The following is a 20,446-nucleotide window of genomic DNA, read 5'->3' as shown; positions in this document are numbered from 1 at the left end:
GAGCATCACATGCATCTCCCAATATGTGTACCACCGGTGTACTGGGAGCCCCGCGTTCATGCTCCTCTTCGAAAGCTTTATACTCTGCCTCCAGCTCAAGCTTCAGTAGCCTGCTGACCAACGTTTCTACAATGCTGGGTGTAACCAATCACCCTGTCAATCTCTGCCTTCGCATCATTAAGCTCTGCCCTCGTAGTATTAAGCTCCAACTTCGTTCCGTCCAGCTCGGTGCTCATCACGATCTTCCCCAAACAAACGTTCTGATGCTCTTTCTTCAAGTCCTCAAGCTCTCTGAGCTCAAGCGCATGTACCTCCTGGATATTCCTCAGCTCCACCTTTAGTTTTATTGCAGACTCCTTTTCTGAATTAGCAATCTAAGCGATCTTTTTCAACTTCTGGTATCTACTTTCAATTTGCACAAGCAGAAATACCACAATAGTAAGCTCATGAAATTCAAGAACAACATTACTAGATAAGCTTTATAGAGCGTTACTTACCAAATAGTAAGTAAGATCCATTCGCCTCAGATTTTCCACGAGGTCTTTGGAATCCAGCTCCTTGCGATTACCATCAAGAGCCATATAATCAACCATGCAGGCCGCAATCTTACTTGACTTGTAGCTACAATCAGTTCGCTTCACTGTTTGTTGCACCCCCTGGTCATCCACATACACTACTTGGCGATCCAAGTCATTATCAGCCATAGCAGATTTTCTACTCACCTTACTCGGGACATTCAACCTCACCGACGAGCTGTGCTCCCGAGGCACTGGTGGCTGGCTCTGACCGACCCCAAAGGTCTCCAGATCCAAGATGTTCAGGTCAGGCGCAGCCCTCGACTGGAACTACGTGAGGCCTTACCACCCACTCACTCACCACCAGATGAACCTCCAGTACTAGAGCTACCCCCAATCACAAGTGTTGCAGCCCTGGCAAGCTTAGCCGCCCTAGGCTCCCCTCATCGCCTTCCTCTTCAGCGAGCTTCTCCACTCGCGAGGAATGAACTCAATCTCCTCCAAGTCAAAGGAAGCGCCACCAGAACCTCTCCTCCCTTCAGGTCGTCTACTCGACCCACCAGCCCCAGACGCTCCAGCACCACCTGTGAGTCGCTTCTAGTCAGAACGGTTTCAATTCCTCTCTTCCCTTGTCACCAGTTCGTCATTCCTCCTTTCCATCACTGATTCACAAGAAGCTTCACGGATAATCAGACCCTGAGCCCTTTTCTTTTGGCTTTTCCTCTTCTCCCTGATAGCACGACCTCCTCTTTCTACAAAGTAGCCCACTACTTCAGGTAGTTTCTTTTGCTTCTGAGCCCGAGTGAGTTTTGCAAATGATTCTATCACCCCATGTTTAGTTCGCTTTTTGATAATGACCTCTGCAAAAACAGCCAAGAAACAATTCAAATACAAAATCAACAAACACAATATCAAACCAATAAGACAATACACTGGTACCCACCCGAAAAGTTGCAAATCCTAGTGTTCACAACAAATCCTCCAGCACAGAAGTTCCCAACTAATAACAACGACCTTCTCTCCTAAGCCTCATTACTCACACCATCCAGCACGCTAGACTTTATCGTTCGTGTTTGCAAACTAAAGTTAAGAGCCCGAGATCGCTTCACAGAGAAATACTCGGCAATATCAGCGAACTCTATGCGATTTTCACCACTCACATTTAGCAGGTCGAACACCCTAAGCAGCCGCCCGGTGGTACCCACAAACTGGCAAGGTGTTTTCCCACAAAAGTTCAAGAATTCACAAACCAGCTTCGAGAACGGTATCCTCATACCAGCTCTCAGCTGCCCCTCACAGACTACTACCCCGTAGTTCACCAGATTGTACCTCTCACTGAACACGTTGGCGTTTTCTCCCAGTTCGTGTATCTCCAGGTCATTCATATTTATCTCATAAGTTTCCTGCAAATCGGCGAAAGCCTTAACAGCACGTTTATCTACCCCCTCTTGCGACCTGAAGTGCTAGCTACAACAGCCATAAAATCAGATTGTGCATCCTCTTCATCCCTAGCTTCATCCTCATCATCATCTTCACTCTCACACCTCACACCTCACTGACTTTTCTCTATCTTCCTCATACTCACCACAGCTTAAAGACACTTCTCGAATCTCTTTAGATCGAGTATCATCAGAGTCAGACATCTCTTTTTTCTTAGCAAATACCAAACCTAAACAACAAAAGCTAAAGTCGACCTAACTACTGGACACACAATGCTAAAATAGAAGAAAAAATGAAGAGCAACAATGGCAGAAGCACTAACTTGAAGAACCCTAGCTTGCAGTTTTTGCTGGAGGAGAGACAAAAAATGACTTTTTAGATTTCCAGTTTGGTTTTATACAGCCGATCCTTCAGTTCCCGCGGCATTACATGATTACACCCTATACTCTAGACAACACGCCCCTACAGATCTGTCTTTTCAAAATCCCAAAAAATGAGGCGGTCATTTTTCTGTTCACCAACTGCTCAGATTCCCTCTCGTGCCAGCCACATGCCACATACCATCTCACATCAGTTCGTCATACAACACGAACTGACCTCCATAGTACGGTGGGTATTTCCATTCATGCCAGTTCGCTTCATCACTCATGCTCAACATGTGCCACTATTTTCTCTCAGCAAATCGCTTCAATGTACAACACGACCTACTGAGAAGGGGCTGTATAAGAGAGTGATATTCTCATTCAGGAATATCAGGCATGTGTCCAGCATAGCGGAAATACCATACCGACCTCATGCCCTCATCCCCCGAACTGCCTTCAGAGCGATTTGCATCATTAGCTCACGCATCTGATCTATGAGATCGCTCCGAAGCAGCTCAACTCGCACATCCTCACACAGAACGTTCTATCTCATGACATCACCTATCTTCTAGAAGCAATCATTACCAAAGCCATACTTACACATTCTATTACCGCAAAATATGAACCACTGTAACTACTCCCCATCATTACAAAATTCCTACCAACACCATACATACACTCCTTCTCAATCTCAACCATACATCTGTGCTTATCAGTACACGTGTTGTATGGATCTCCACGTTCACCAGCTATAAACACCCCCTACATGAACTATACCAGACCTGATTCTACTCTCCCCTCAGAAGTGAGATAGATACATAGGCAATTCGCTCAAAACGAACTCGGTCTTTCTAATATAATATCCCCCTCTCCTCCACTCTATCCACAAGTAATAAAGCCCAGACTAAACCACACCTTTACAGCCTTGATCAATTATCTTATTGTTTTCGAAAGAGTGATCTTAATTTTATGTTTGTGTTCGTCCGACTTCATAAATGTATTTGACCTATATGTATTTCACTACAATACATGCCTTAGAAGTTAGAAACAATTAACAAGCATATATTGTTCTTATGAAGCCAATATAAGCTTCACAATTTGCATGTCGATCTCATGCATCAAAAAGTATTTAGAAGACATATATCACCTCAAGTCATCCGCTGTGTACAATTTTTTCTTCTCATATAACTCAAGCGGACACTGTTTAAGTTGGTCCTGGAATAGTTGTGAAAGGAAGTATCTAACATTACTTTGCTGAGTTCTAATAATAATGAAAACTCAGAAAAAGATGGAAACACAAATGCCCACTGAAAAGAGGTTGTGTGAGGTTTGTAAAAAAAAAAATTATTAGTAAGGTCATAGAAAAATTTGAGTTACAAAATTGGGTAGGTTATGTGTGTGAACAGATCCCTTCAAGCTAAACTAGTACTGACACTAGAGTCCACTCCTTAAAAGGTGTATGGAGCTCTGTACAGGGAGAATTAATTAACAAAATCTATAGCAGACTTGGTGTGAAACCTTCCAAGTGTGTAGCCAAGTCGGTCTACCCACATGAATCTTCATGGAGATTCGTGTGGGATTTGCAATAGTACTGATACAACAATACTAGTCGTGGAAGCGGTTATTATCACAGAAGAAGATTTAGAAAGGAATTCCAATCAAAGGAGAGGATCAAATTCTGCAGGTAGAGGATTCTACCCTATGCAAGGTTCTGGATCTAATTCTAGTTCTAATGTCCAAACCATAGAACAAGTTCCTTCACAATGGCAGCAAAATGGAACTAAGAACTCAAGGCCTCACTACACTATAAGGGTCATTTTGTAACGCAGCAAAATTTTCATTTGTAACACATATATCCATTACAACTTGTCTAACGGACATAACCGTTAGGTTCTCTCTTATCCGTTAGTATATTTAATTTTATTTTCCCAATTATTATCAATGTATTATTTTAATGTATGGTAACAATTACATCCGTTAGGAAACAAATATAAATCATCTAACATAAACACCAAAAGGGTATAAGTGGAACTAACATAAAAGATTAGAACTAAATAAAACAAAACAGGTTCTTCTCCCTTGTTTGTCTCTCTCCGAGTGTTAAAAGCCTCCATCAAACAGTATCCCCCGTCTCCTCTGTAAAACTAACCCTCGCTGACGAAGAAGGAAATGAACCAGGTATGCTTTCTCTATCAGTCTCTTGATCGATTTTCTCTCTCGTTCTTATCCAAACCCTAGCCAGCCAATTTCTGAGTTTTAATTGAACTATCCAAATTAGGTTTATTTGATTGACCATCTTTCTGATAAATTTGTTTCATGTGGGAACTGTGATATTATTGGAATCTAATAAATTCATGCTCCGAATTGGGATATTTTGTTGGATTGGGATTTGGTTCTCTAATAAAAAATCAAAAGAAATTTCGATATTAATTTAAAATAGTTTCATTGCTAAGCTTCACTTTTTTTCAGTGAAATCCATCTTCAGAGATGTGTTGGTTTGTTTGTCTCAACTTTATTATTGACATTAACATCAATTAATCATGTTTGTTGTGTTCTATATTTGCCTGTTTAGGAATCATTTCTTTTCTATGTTCATCATTTTTTGCTGCATCCATTATGACTCTTATTCTTCTTTTTTTACTACCTTCTCTTCTATTTCTAGGTTTGTTCATGTGTGCTTATGTATAACTTAGGTTTTTGGGTCCAGAAAACTTAACTTTCTAACATCCAAAATAAAGGGTCAATTGCACTCATAGTGTTTTACATGTATTTATTAAATGGAACAAAGTAAAGTCATCTTCCGAATCTGTCGAGACGCTACTACTGTTGAATCTCGCTTCACAAATCTATCATCTATTGAAGGTTGTTGTTTTTTAATCTTCGTTGTTATCTCTTCCATTTGTTAATTACCGTCTTTTTGTACTTGATATGTTATTTGATATGGTGTTTAATATAGTTGTTTTACATCCATAATGCATTATTTTTGGATGAAAACATTGTTAGACGATAGCGATGGTGTTATTGATGTGGTTTCTTAGCAATTGACCTCATTTCATGATATGAGATTATAACATGGTGTGAAACTATCATTTTAATTTTTATTTTAATATAAAATGAGTATTTCCTTGTAACATACTTGTTATGCACTATCTCTCCTCCATTGATATGCTCTAGAAATATCCAAATTCTATTAAAGCCCTTGACGTGGACTGCTTTAGTTTTGTTGGGTAGAGATTTTAACTTTCTTTCTTTTTCTAACTTTCCCTTGAGATCTCTTTTACCGCAAATGATAATCCCCAACACAAATCTTCTTCTTAACAGTGAAGTGATTATTTGATGCTGTTCAAATATATTTAATGTTAATGGCAATGTACATCTAAATGATCACCTTAAGTGGGTTATGTCTTCCATATGGAATAACTTTTCATTAGTTCAATATCAGAATCTCCAAATGCTTTTTTGATTTTTCTCCAATCGTTAAGTCTTTTTGGGGAACAATATTACATCCACATCTTCAGTTTGGAACGCTGCTCTTTTGGAAGAAAAGAATGTGTCTTCTTTTCCAACTTTGTTGTACATACCATTTCTTTCCCTATGGTTTTAAATTTAAACATTTTCTCCTAGTTATGCTTCTTTTGCAATATAGTATTTCTATCTTATTTGAATCAGCTATGTCTTCTTTCCATTAACTTTTTTTCATTTTTAAAGTCTGCTTACAATGATTTCCTCTAGCATCTTTTGAAATTACTATGATATACACATTTTTTAGTTGTGTGAGACCGTAAAGAGTGAAACCTTCAGAATTCATGTAGTTGTAAGTTGTAAATATGGACTCGACGTATTTACATCAATACAAGGAAAGTGTCAGTTACGATCACATTGTTTATTGCAGTCTAGATGGTATCTTCGAGCTGGAACCAATGAGTTCGTATAATCGCCTTCTCTTGCATCGCCTGGCGGACATTTTCGGATAAGTTTTTTTTATGTTACAACCCAACTTCTTTCTTCATTTTCATATCATAATTATATTTGAAAGCTATATCCAGACTTAAAATTTCTAAATCTTTTTACGTAATTATTTGATACTGCCGATCATATTTGTTTCACCCATCTGTCTCTGCCACAAGTTCATTCTAGTGACTCCGTGAAGTTTTTTTGGTACTAGATTGGCTCATGAATCTGTTGGTGAAGGAGATGACCGTCATTTAATCTTAGAGACATCCCCTGAGTCATCAATGTATGTTGATCCCACAATCGAATGGAACATTGGTTCATAGATTACTTTTCTTGAATGTTTCCTATTCATGTTTGGAATTGTAGACCTTCAGTTCTTGTCAGTGATATCCTATGGCAATGTAATGACTATCAGTCTCCTGTTGCATCCCATCAACTGTTGAGGAGAACAGAGGCTTTACCAGGTACTACATTTCCCACTTCTCTTTGTGCTTAGTATCAGTAGTTTTAAATAACAATATTGAACTTGACGTAATATATGTCCACGAAGCTGACTTCGTACTTATGTCATGTGCTACAAGCATTACGTAGAACTTATAGCTTCGTTCTACAACGTACTGTATCTTTGATAGAGTGAATGGTAAACACATGGATTGGAAATTGTATGCATTCTTTTATATAAGTGATTAACGAATTGTCATAATTGTGTACTTTAATGTCTTACTTTTCTTGATTATGATATCCTTCTCACAAAATTTAGTTTGTTACCAGTGTGATTGATTTTTTCTTTTCTTTTTATTTTCTTTTCTCTTTATTTAAGCCGCAAAGAATAATCCAACATCTTTGGGGACTACGCTAGAGGAAAGAGAAGCAGTGTATCTTGCTGCTCATGAGCGGATCTTTTCTGAAGATGATGGAGGGATAAGAGAGTCAATCGCACCAAAGGTGGAATGTACCTATGGTTGCACGCCGGATGATTGCTCATGCACTGTTTGAAAAGAATGAGGAAACCTCATATTCATGCAAATGCTTTGGGTGTCAAAGACGATCAGGAATTTGAAGGTCAGGAGATGCTCCATAATAGCACATTTTCTCTCCTTTACTTTTACTCCTTTTTATCATCTCTCCTGGTGTCATGTAAGACACTGAAAAAGGAAAAAAATAATTTCTTTTCTTCCACTAGACTGAAACAACTTGCATTGTGATATTTCTTCCACTTTTCTTCCTTACATTGTTAGGTAGCCTTGCTGATTTCTAGTGAAGTTGCAATTGCTTGTCGCCTTGGTGTAGAGGTACTCCTAAAATCCCCTATGTACAATTCCCCCTTCCACTTCTACATCTAATACCTCTATTACACGCTTTAGGTAGCAATTGTTATTAGAGGTCGGATTGTTTTTTTGTGGAGACTCATGGGTAACTATTATAGGGCTTTGTGATCTTTCTTCTTTCTCGTTTGCATTACGATGTTCATATAAGCTTTGGCGCAAGTTTGCACCTTTTTTTTTTTTTTTTTTCTACATTGAAAGATACTCTGAAAGCTGAGTGAGTTCATGGAACTTCGTTTTTTTTTTTTTTTTTTAGTGGAAATTTTATTGATACTGATAAGGAATTTTACAAATAATTAGGACAAGCGTGCAACAAGCTGCGCCACAAGTCCTTTCTGAATAACAAATCTTATTCTTTTAAAAACAAACTCGTTAGAACCAGTTGTCATAACGTTACTATCCATAACTTTTTGAAGTCTCTTGAGAAGCTCAACAAACTGTTGTTCCAAGAAACCGAAAGTGTCGAAACTAAATGGAATGAAACAATGTTGGTTAGCCGTGCAAGCTTCCTCATGCTTCTCCATCTTCCCTGTCGCTGCTCTCTTAGCTGTTTCTCCCACCTCAAAAACTCCATTCCCAAGCCCTACCAACAGAGAGGCTCCAGTTACATCAACACATGCATGTCTCCCCTCAGACCAACTGTATATCAATACATCCGCAGGTCGAAGTGTAGATCTTCCCTCATTCGGATCCGTGAGAAAATTCACGGGAGCCTCCTTCTTCACTTGTACCCCAGCCCTCCAAAATGCATCACATAAAATATCTCTGACATGATCATGTCGGTATTTGAAACCTGGAAAATGTCTACAATGTGCTGCATGGTCCCCGAAAGCATCTAGTCTACTCTTTTTGCAAACAGGGCATAGACCACCATCAGAGTACAAAGGAATCATGAGACGGTACCGGAGAATAGAACGATACTCCACCGGCGACATACGCTGTCCAAGTCCCTCCATCGGAATAGCAAGTAGAAAATCTTTTGCGTGTTCTGACTGCAAGCATCCAATGACTGCTTTCTGACGAGCAGATAACACAAACTCCCTCTCAAGACCAGCAACAATCTTACCATAGAACGCTTCCGCCAAAACTTTTTGTGGTTTTGAGGGGACGATAGCATTCACAGCCATAGAACTGAGGTCAAAATCGGGTAGACAAAGACTGAATGCACTGCTAGCAACATCAAGAATCTCATCCAAAGGTACTGGCCCACAACTCCAAAGAATGTGGTTCTGAAGCTCAGAAATCTGACAACGGGAGGCCACAAAAGCAAAAGTAGAGACATCAGTGGTACAATAAATACCTAACCCACCAAGATGTAATGGGAGTGTCGATAAACGCCACTGCAAATCACCGAAGTTAGGATCTCCATTATATTAAATTGATCCATTCTATATTCTCCATATCATTCTGCAGTGCTTTAACTACTGCTTGATTGTCTCTCAAAAAAACTGGAGTTCCTGGTACTATCTGTTGAATCAGCTTACAAGCCAATTCAGCTGCTAAGAATTCTGCCTACTGAGAAGTCCTAGCTTTAAACGTGGTGAAACCTGCTCTTAGTGTACTTCCATTATAGTCCTTACATATTGCTCCTACTGCTCCCAAACATTTGTTGTTATCAAAGGCAACATCATATAGGACATGAATCATGTAGTCAGTTACATTGATTGTAGGTATAAGAACTTGCAGCATACTCCCATTCTCTGTCTTGAAAGCTTCTAAATGTGAATTCCAGGAGGAGTAAGCATTTCTCCAAATTTCAGTCATAGATAGAGGAGCATGCTCAAATCTGATTCTATTCCTGTGTCTCCAAATCTCATAGAGCATAATTAAACAATATAGACCTCTTTGCTTTAGATCAATGTAATCATCAGCTAGCAAGTTTAATAAAAGTTCTATCCATTGCTTATTGTCAATGAAATTGTGAGCTTCTATTCTAATAGCAGCAGTTGATGCATACCAGACTTTCTTTATCCAATCACAACTAAAGAAAAGATGGTAATCAGACTCAATGGTTTTGTAACAGAAACAACATGATTTGTTACCTTTAAAGACTTTGGTAGGGATTTTTTCACATGATGGGAGATAGCGGAAGTAAAGTTTCCACAAAAATAGTTGAATACTAGCTTCAACTTTCATATTCCAGATGCTTTTGACAATTCTAGGGTTGAAGGTGGAAGATTGGGTTAAATATGATTCACTGCAAATGTTATGGTAAGCTATCTTCACTGTGAAGTTTCCTTTTCTAGTTCCTAACCAAATGAGGTTGTCTTCTAACACATTAGGTCTAATGTGAGTGAAACTGATGGTATTTTTTATGTGAATTGGAAACATATCTCCAATTCTATTCAAATTCCAAGTACTAGACCCTGGATAAATGAGGTGGCTAACAGTAAGTGAGTATAGATTAGGATCAAGAGGTTTGAAATCTTCAAGAGTAAGAGGTTTGCCATTGGCTATAATCCAAGGATCATTAAACAGAGACACATTCTTCCCATTACCAACCATCCAAACTGAGTTGCCAGAAGCAACCTGCAAATGCTTACACAAACCCCTCCAGAAGTAAGAGCACTCATTTGGCATCTTTTTTATATCTTTGAGTTTCCACCACTTAGAGTATACAGACTTGAAGAAAGAAGCCCATAAAGACTCTTGATTCTTAAGAAGTTTCCAACTAAGCTTGGCAAGCATAGCTGAATTCATAAACCTTGTTTTCCTAAAACCCACTCCACCACACGCTTTTGGAGAGCATAATCTATCCCAGTTGGCTGTGTGTATTGCTTTATGCTCTTTCACTCCATTCCACCAGAACTCTCTAGCCAACTGATCAATTTTGTCACAAATTTTCATTGGAAGATGATAAGTAGTCATTATGTAAACTGGAATGGATTGGGCTACAATTTTCACTAGCACTCCTCTTCCAGCTTGTGAAAAGACCTTGGCTTTCCAACCAATTATCTTCTTCTGGACCATATCTATCAAGTAATCAAATTCCTCACTTTTCTTAAAGGACAACACAATAGGCACTCCAAGATACTTCTCATTCTCACTGAAAATTTTCACATCCCATAGCTGCTTAAGGAATTTCTGATGATCAGGATGTACATTTGCACTAAAGAAAGCACTAGATTTGTCCCAGTTCACAGCCTGCCCTGATGCTTCACAATAGTTCACAATAAGTTGTCTCATCTTTTCAGATTCTTCCAAAGTAGCTTTGCAAAAGATGATTAAATCATCTGCATAGAGGAGGTAGGTTATAGGTATTGCTCCTCTCTTCACTTTGATGCCATGAATATTTCTTAGGTTCTCTTCTTGAGCAATCAACCTAGAGAGGGCTTCAGAGGCTATGATGAAGAGATAGGGTGAAATAGGGTCGCCCTGTCTCAACCCTCTATTGGAAAAGATTTTCTTCATAGGGGAGCCATTCAGTAGAACATTATAGGACATTGTGGAAATGCATTGACTGATGAGCATCCTACTTTTGTTTGAGAAACCTAGCTTCTTCAAAATCTGATCAATAAAACACCACTCTAGCCTATCAAAAGCCTTGGCCATATCCAGTTTTACTGTCATCCATCCCTGCTTCTTCTTCTTCATTTTCTTCATGTTATGAAAAATTTCACTTGCCATGGAAGTGTTATCCCCAATGGATCTACCTTTTATGAATGCAGCTTGATATGGAGAGATGAATTTATGCAAAAGGGGTTTTAGTCGACAGACTATGATCTTAGAGATGATTTTATATATGAAGTTGCTTAGACTAATGGGTCTAAACTTGGAAATGTGCTCAGGATTGGTGATCTTTGGGATAAAAGTGATAAAAGTTTCATTTAAGGTGAGAGGTAAGTTTCCATAGATGAAGAAGTCTTGGATTGCTTCAATCACCACAGGTGAGATAATGGACCAATATTGCTTGAAAAAAATACCCTAAAACCCATCTGAGCCAGGTGCTTTGAGACTACCTAGACTATTGACAATAGTCCAGATTTCCTTAGGGGAGGGTAGGTTGGTGAGTAATTGGTTTTCCCTATCAGTAACTAAGATACTAAATAGGTTAAGAATGTTTGGATTTGGTGCAGGCATTTCTAAGGTGTAGAGGCTGGTAAAGTACCCATTAATGGTGGCACCCACTTCATCTCTCTCATTTCTCCATCTCATGTCATCATCTCTAATCCTAGAGATATTATTCTTCCTTCTTCGAAAAACTGTAGACAAATGAAAGAACTTTGCGTTTCTTCCTCCTTCCTTGACCCAATTAAAACCTGCTTTTTGTTTCCAAAAACTCTCCTCCATTTCATATAAAGCTTTGAGTTCCTCTTCCAATTCAGCCTTCTTCTTGTAAATTCCTTCAGTACAATCCAAACTCAGCTAGCTCATACATTCTTCCAACTATTTCTTTATCTTATTAATCCTATGAAATATATCTCCGAAGACTTTTTTGTTCCACTTGATGAGCTTTTTCTTGGTATTAGTAACTTTCCTGTTAAACTTACACCCTGGAGCATATTCTTTAGAAGACCATCCTTCCTCTATCACACCCTGACATCTTGAATCTTTCCCCCACATCTCATAAAATCTAAAGGGCTTTAGGCCTTCTAAAGCCAAGATCAAAGAGTCCAAGGTCATTTACAAAATCATTAAAATCTAACATGCATTGATTCATGTTACTATTTCCTCATGTTTTTTCATCTGGGGACATAATAGTATTGAAATCCCCAAAAAGTAACCATGGTCGAGGAATATGTCCTAATGCCTTTGAATGATTCTTTTTTGTGAGTGTGATTGTGGGTGCTTTGTTGCTGGAATATATTGTACAGAACCCTGTGCATGCCAAAGGTGCATTAACAAACCTGAATATGAAGATATGGCTCTTGGAACCCGACAACAAATTGAAACACGCAATCCACATGCATTTGCTCCAAAAATTATACGTCATGTGACGGTATCCCCAACAAAGAGTGGAGTAAGGACTCTCTTTTCTAGTGTCTGAAAAGAAGAAGAAGGGGAGGTTGCAAGAAGCCCACGTGTCTTGGTGAATTCTTTGTAAGTTTGATTTGTAAATTGGGATTTGGATTGGTGGCTATGTTCTCATAATAATACTTAATTGATGATGTTTAATTGATTGGTGGTTTTGTTGATCAAGTTTGTCGAATGTGATATCTCTATAAGAGAATAATCGTATGTGTTAGAACTAGATGTGCAGGGGAAACAATTTGACCTAGGAAATTTAATATATATTTTTTTTGTTTACTGGCTATAAATTACTAACGGATATTTCCGTTACAAACAATAGTTAGTAAATAGCACATCCATTAGTTAGAAATGACAAATTTAATCGGGCCATTGATGTGCAAGAAGCCCACGTGTCTTGGTGAATTCAATTCTTTGTAAGTTTGATTTGTAAATTGGGATTTGGATTGGTGGCTATGTTCTCAAAATAATACTTAATTGATGATGTTTAATTGATTGGTGGTTTTGTTTATGGATATTCATTTGTTGATCAAGTTTGTCGAATGTGATATCTCTATAAGAGAATAATCGTATGTGTTAGAACTAGATGTGCAGGGGAAACAATTTGACCTAGGAAATTTAATATATATTTTTTTTGTTTACTGGCTATAAATTACTAACGGATATTTCCGTTACAAACAATAGTTAGTAAATAGCACATCCATTAGTTAGAAATGACAAATTTAATCGGGCCATTGATGGTTGGCTATCTGTTACAAATAATTTTAGTAACGAATATAACCGTTACTAACATTATTATTAGTAACGATTATATTTGTTACTAAATTTGGCCTAAGTGAGAGTGACACCCTAGAGCTAACGGATATAACCGTTAATAAAAATATAAATAACGGATATAACTGTTAGTAAACGCCTTTTTTGGTGTAGTGCCTGTCTGTCAAATCTATGGCAAGACTAGACATATGTTGCAATAGATTGCTACAATCGCATGAATTATTCTTTTCAAGGGAGAATTCCACCTTCCAAACCTCAAGCAATGGTTGCACAATATTCTTCAGTCTCAAAGCTCTAAGTCACATACAGCCCTCTCAAAGCTATGATGGTAACTCTTATTCCAACCCTTACTATCAAAACTATAATGCTTACATCTCAAACAATAATTCTACTCCTGCAAATGAGTCACACTGGATAGCTGGCACTGGAGCAACACAACGTCATATCTACCTCCTGAGTTCAGTAATCTTTCTATATCAAATGATTATATATGCTGGAAATGACAAGGTCATTGTGGGAGATGGTAAGGTTTGTTAATCTATTTAATACACCATATTCATTATTTAATCTCAAACACATTTTACATGTTTCTACTATTGCACAAAACTTGTTATTTGTCCACAAATTCACTAAAGATAATGAATGTTCTATCATTTCACATCATCCTCTTTTCATGTCAAGGACAACAATTCGGGCAAAAGGGAACCATAAGAATGGACTCTATCCTCTGACATTCAAGCTTAGCTCAAGCTCTTCTTCATCTTGTTCAAACTCATCTCAGTCTCACAATGACATTCGATCATGTTGCATTTCTTGGAGCCAAAGCCACTACATCCATCTGGCATCAAAGAACTGGCCGGACATTCATCTATTTTTGTTTTGAATAAAATCATTTCTGATTTTCAGTTGTTGTCATTAGACACTTGTAATAAATCCAGTACTGCTTGTAAACTTGGTAAAATGACCAAGCTTCATTTTGCTTTATCACAATCTATAAGCTCAAAGCCTTTGGAGTTAATACATTCTGACCTTTGGGGTCCAATTCCCTCAACAAATGGTTTTCTGTACTATGTTTCATTCATTGATGATTGATCTAGATTCACATGGATTTTTCCACTATTTTATAAATCTGATTTTTTAACAGTTTTTCAATCTTTTAAAACAAATGTAGAAAACCGTCTCGATCAATAACAAAATCCAAATCCTTAGATCTTATGAAGGGGGTGAATACATTAGTAAAAGACTCAAACACTTCCTTCAGTCACAAGGCATTTCTGCTCAATAGTCTTGTCCACATACACCTGAACAAAATGGCATGGCCGAGCGCAAGCATAAGCATTTTACAGAAATGGCTAGAACACTTATTGCCTAAAGCAATATACCTCCTAGATTTTGGGTCAACATCTTTCAAACTTGTGTATATCTCATAAACAGAACACCTACCAAGTTTCTAAACAACAAGTCTCCACTTCATATTCTCTTTAAACTAAGAGTCTCCAAATTATTCATTTTTTTTAAAGTATATGCATGGTTGCTTATGCTTTCCCTTGGTTGAAACCTTACAGCACAAATAAACTTCAAGCCAGAAGCAGAGAATGCATCTTCATTGGTTACAGTCTTGATCACAAAACTCCATCATATAGTGTAGAGATTTGTTCTCTTGGTATAGCATATTATTTTGCAGCTAGGAATTTGCGTGCTTTCCATTCAGTTATGTGACATACACTTGTTATGCTATACAACCAGTTGCGGTTGTTCGTGGCCTACAGCACAAATGTGGCTAGCAATCAGAGCCAATCAAGATCAGCATTTGATGGTCCATTAGCCCCATCTGTCAAAATTTCTTTAAGGTAGCCATCAGTCTATTGGAATGATCTCAATCATTCATGAAATCTTTTGGACCACAAGGGCCGTCACATCATCTTCTCTTTTAGTAAATTTTGTTTCCTGTAGAGGTGATAACGCATGGAATTGAGCTTGTTGTAGGTTATACAATCGGATCACGACGTTGCAAGCATGCTTGTGGTCTGTCTCCCAAGAGCATTTGGCTGTTGTAGTTACACTCAAGGAACAAAATTTCCAAAATTTTCGCAAATATTTTGAGAAATGTTTCATTTTCGGTGGGCACATAAACATTTGAAACCCAACACGCTACACTTTCTATTTGCAAGTTTTCAAAGTGTTTTCACGAAAATTTTGATATTTTTTCAATTTTTGTCCATTTTGTTCACTAATTTGCAGTTTTTTTTACCAAACTTTCAAAATGAGAGCAAATGCAATAAATATTTAAAGTAGATGCTAGTTTTGTCTATTTTATATTTTTATTTACTAAGTTACTAATTATTAATTATTAATGACCTAATTTTTTTCAAACTTTTAATTGAGCGGACTCATCTAATTTCACCTAGGTAAGCTTTCTCTTCTCTCTCCATTTTGATTAGTGAGATAGGGAACATTTGATTAGTGAGTTATATATGTCTATTTGAGAGAATTATTAATCATTTTTGGTATATAGACAATTAAATTTTAAAGTATAGCTGTTACCTATATTTATTATTTTTACTAATATATTTGCAATTTTTCTCAACATTATATCAACCGTTTAGAGGTATCTGTCGTCCGAACATGCTCGCAGTTTGCTTTTCCATGAAGAAAAGAGGCCCTTCTGCCAAAAGACGTTTAAGTTGGAACGGTGGTGGAAGGAAAAAGGGATAAAAGGAATTTGATGTAGGTATTCTGTAGTAGTGCAGTCCGCCTACTCTGGAAAATAAAGATGCTTGCCTTGATTGCTATGTTTTTGTTGTCTTTCACATCAGCGAACTGAATGCTGCATTTTTGCGCGCAAGGGACCTTCATAACACAGCCAAGAAGACAGAGTTTAAGTTTAAAGGTTGCTATGGACCATTATAGAAAGTGAAAGATTCCACATTCTTCCATCTTCTCATGCGCCTTCCTTTCTAGTTTCCACCGTTGCTCATTTCACTTGATGAGGCGTTTCATATTTCCGTCCGTAAGCGCTGTTATGTACTTCATCACTCGTTGACGCAATGTGTTCTTGAAACGTGTTTTCTGGATGATCTTTATTGTCTATTCGTCTCCAAAACAAATAGTTAAATTCTAATATTTTCTTCTTATTTGTTCAACTTAAACAGTCTGTCAGTCTTTATATGGAGAAAATTGAGTCTGCCATTTAGTGATCTTTAGTTTTATGATTCCCACAATTGGCTTGTGCATCCTTACATCCATAACTTTGTGTCTATATCGATATCCTCATTACAGTCCACAAGTTTTCTTGTGCATCGAGATACAAAAACAAACTCAAATATGAAAGTTCCATGAAATTGGTGCTAAACAAAAGGGCAGATGAAGCCATCATTTTGACCCCGGAGTGAGCAAGCATCAATGTGGTGCGTGAAAAGTGAATTTGCAGAACCGTCCACTGTGGATCGGATGACGTATACAAAATTACAAAGTGACCACTTTAATGGTGATTTACTATGTAGTACTATAGTAGGAGGAGTAGCAGTTGTGTGAAGTCACTCCAAGTGTGTACTATTTGCCTTGAACACCACTCTTTCCTCTCCTTCTGGTCCCCCATTAGGTCCCATCCGTACACAACATTAATCATTCAAATCAACCACGGCACCACTCCTTCAATTCCAACTTCTGGTCCTCCACTTCTATTCTTATGCTCATATTTTTAACCAAACCTGCCTGGCACTACATTGCAGTTTGCAGCAGACTTCTCCTGCCCAAGGAACAAAATATAAGCTTATTCCAGCTGGTTCCTTTGGGGTTTGATGAGGAAAATTCGAAAAAATCTATATTGGCTATCCAAATGTCGATGTATAAGCTGAAATTTTAGTAACATTTTTACGAGGTTTGATCTCATGTTAGTTAGTAAATATGCTGCTTGAGAGCGAGTTCTACAATCTTTTCTGAAGGAGATGCGTGTTGCATACTTGCATCAAGAAATGCACACCCTCAATGGCATAACAACTTTGCTATATATTTGGTCTTTTACCTGATCTGGAATACTGCATAGTATATATATATATAGTAGATATATTAGGTGTCTTTATTAGTTCAGTCCATAGCTAGTAAATTCTCGTTTAATACCCGTTTTATACACGCTTTATATATTTTTATGTATAAGATGAATAATAAAGCGAACGTTTCAAACATAAGGATTAATACTCGAATTCTATGATCCAGACTTATAATTGCCGAATAATAAAGTCCGTATCTTTTAAATGAAAAAAAACGTACTATAAAAGGTATGATGCAACTTCAAAATGGAAGGTTTTGAAAATCCACTTAAGTTAGAACCTTCCATACTTAAAGAATATCGAAGAACTAAAGTGTTAGCAAGTAAATATAAATGAAAAATTGAGTGATACATGTATAGTTAATGAGCAATTATGACAAATTATTATATTCTAAACTTCTAATGCAACAAAATATACGATTTTTTCTGTATTATACCCGTATAAAAGATGAATTGTATGTTTATTTTTTTTTTTTTTTTTTTTTTTTGCCGAATTTTTAAACGTATTATTATTCAAAATTTCAAATTTTTGGCGAATAATTTCCGTATCGATTTTTTGCCGTCCGCAAATTTACTAGCTATGGTTTAGGGTGCGAGTTTCTATTAAATCAATAGCATACACTAGGATTCCTTGTTAGCAATTCGCAGAATATCGAATTTTTGAAAGGGCAATACGTATAATACTTCCTAATGTTTCAAAGATTCGGAATAATTCGTGATGTTTGGTTTTGAAACGTTTTTGTTATTTTTTATGTATTTTATATCATCACTCTTACTTTAAGTCTCATTCTTATATTTTTAATAATAAATTAATCCAAAAACTTTGTTTTTATATTTTTTGGGCAATATTTAAATTGTCATGTCATGGTGTGTGTATTTTGAAGTTTGAACTGTAATTTCAATCCAAGAACAAATAAATAAAGGTACTTATGTAGACCGCTCAATTGGTTTCAATATTTTCATAGCTAAATTGTTTAGATATGTTTGTTATGTTGTAAAGAATGACAGCTATTATTAATATTTTTTAACATAATATTATGAATTTTTTACTTTCAAATTTTTGTAACAAAACGTTTAAAACATACATTAATTAAACACCGTATAACTGTATTGCGAAACTTTTAGTGAATATTTGACTGTACCATTTTTTTAGTAGCTACATCATTCTTGAAATATTCCCATACCAAATTTATACCAAATTTTTGCGTATCTCAAATTGCTAACAGGGTTAGGATTTGCTTAAAGACCCAAAATATGCCAATATCCAAATTTATTATCGTGTTTGGGAGATTGGCAGTGACTCACACATGAATAGTTTTGAATATGAGTTTGAACTTGACAAAAGAAAAGAAAGAAGGAAGGAAAGAAAGAGAAGAACAAATATAGCTTTTGTCAGTGCTGCACATGTCTCTACAGTGACGTAAGAATTTTAGTAGGTCGACATTCTAGGCCTGCCATCTCTAATATGTCGGCAACAATTGGCCTAATTTGCATACGGTCTGACTACGTTGTCGGAGCCTATGGTGTAAGTTCTGACTTCTGAGTTAATTTGTTGAGCATTGTTTTACCTTTCTTTCCGTTTCAATCCCTAGCCTGATTTGTTTACAGAATGAACCTTGGGAGTTGGACCTTTGATTATTAGCTAGGTAGTCTAGTTATCGTTTTGGTGGTTAAACAGTTAAATGAGGTGAATAGTTAAAATGTTATTAGCAGCATCATCTTTTAGAGATAGCTGGGATTAGCTGGGGACACACCTATTTGGACCTGGCCTATTAGATAAACTAGAGTTGTCCAAGCTTGTGTTGTTTTAGGGAGCCCCTCCCAGTTGGGTACGGTTGGTTGCTCAATGCTCAATGCTCAATGCTCAATGCTCATTGCTCGAAGAAAAAGAAACTGTGAATTCATCAATAATGTTAATTTCACAATCAGGAACTTTAATCCAATACTCCTTCCACCTAAGGATTAGTAAATAGAATGGAATCGATTACCTGATGTGTAATTGTTATTAGTTAAGAGTGGATGCAAAATTTTGCTTACTCATAACTTCATCATCATTATCGCATTCCATCTTCATGCTGTTGCTAAATAATTAATACATTTCAATGTTTATTGAGATTTATTTTCTATTCCCCATTTCATCAAAATTAATCAAAATGCATCTCTAAGCATTGTTGGTTGGTTTATGTGTCGTCTTTTCTTTCTATCATGCTATATGACTAATTGTTATTAGTTTTCAACTTTGATTTCTTAAATATATCTTGAAAAGATAGTTTTAAACAATATTTAGATACTTAAGAGGACAGGAGGTCCTATAAAAAATTAAAACAAAAATCTTAACTGAAAACGAAGTTTGTTTTAATTTTATTCATCTGGACTAAATGCCATGTACATTGCATCCATCTCATGAAGGTCATTTTCATTCTAATATACTAACGAGGAAATATCTGTCGTTATTCTTATTCAATTCATATACATTTTTTTATGTCTTTTGGTTGCGGTAGGGGGGTGGTGGCCGGATCAGTTTACATATGTCAAATGAAAATGAAATGGAAGACATATATAAAATACACTGTACTGTTTCAAAGATGATCCAATGGTTTAGACCTCCAGTGAAGTTGATATTCGGTACAATATAATGAAGCTGACTTTGTGTCCATCCCTTTCAAACCTTCTTTTGTCAAGTTAAAATATTATGAAATTTTGAGCTGGTTATCACTTATATACAACCTACCAAAAATCTACCTTGTTATTTTTAAGTCGGCGGCCGACTTAATATCAGCTTATATAAGAATTGGTATGATATCACATGGGGTAGACGTTGTTGGAGGAAGAGGAAAGTTTCAAAGCGACGTGGGAAAAAATAGACTGTTTTGAATTATTACAATTTACAAGACCCAACAGGTATCATTAAGGAGATGGAAGATAGAAGAAGTTCACCAGCATTGTGAATTTGGACAAAATATATATATAATAAAAAAGAAAACTTTTTGACCCCGGAACTGAAACAATGAAATACGATTATGAACAAATTTGAAATCCGGAAAAGAGGAAGAAGACAAA

At 36.8% G+C, this 20,446-nt stretch overlaps 1 protein-coding gene and 1 long non-coding RNA gene across 2 annotated transcripts; one reads left to right on the top strand and one right to left on the bottom strand.

The window, feature by feature from the left end:
• Window positions 1-9,108: 9,108 nt before the first annotated feature.
• Window positions 9,109-11,199, bottom strand: LOC147486702 (uncharacterized). Its single transcript, XM_086573821.1, has one exon. It carries the CDS (start codon window positions 11,197-11,199, stop codon window positions 9,109-9,111), a length of 2,091 nt encoding a protein of 696 aa, XP_086429947.1.
• Window positions 11,200-13,401: 2,202 nt separating this feature from the next.
• LOC147486701 (uncharacterized) lies at window positions 13,402-14,408 on the top strand. The gene is made up of 3 exons (XR_015202039.1): window positions 13,402-13,666; window positions 13,757-13,861; window positions 14,020-14,408. It is a non-coding gene; the product is annotated as an uncharacterized LOC147486701 (long non-coding RNA).
• The last annotated feature ends 6,038 nt before the right edge of the window (window positions 14,409-20,446 follow it).

This window comes from Coptis chinensis, chromosome 7 (genome assembly GCF_015680905.1).
Source record: "Coptis chinensis isolate HL-2020 chromosome 7, ASM1568090v1, whole genome shotgun sequence".
Lineage (NCBI taxonomy): Eukaryota > Viridiplantae > Streptophyta > Magnoliopsida > Ranunculales > Ranunculaceae > Coptis > Coptis chinensis.
The sequence above is the reverse complement of the archived record's forward strand: the minus strand, read 5'-3'. Positions and strand labels throughout refer to the sequence as shown.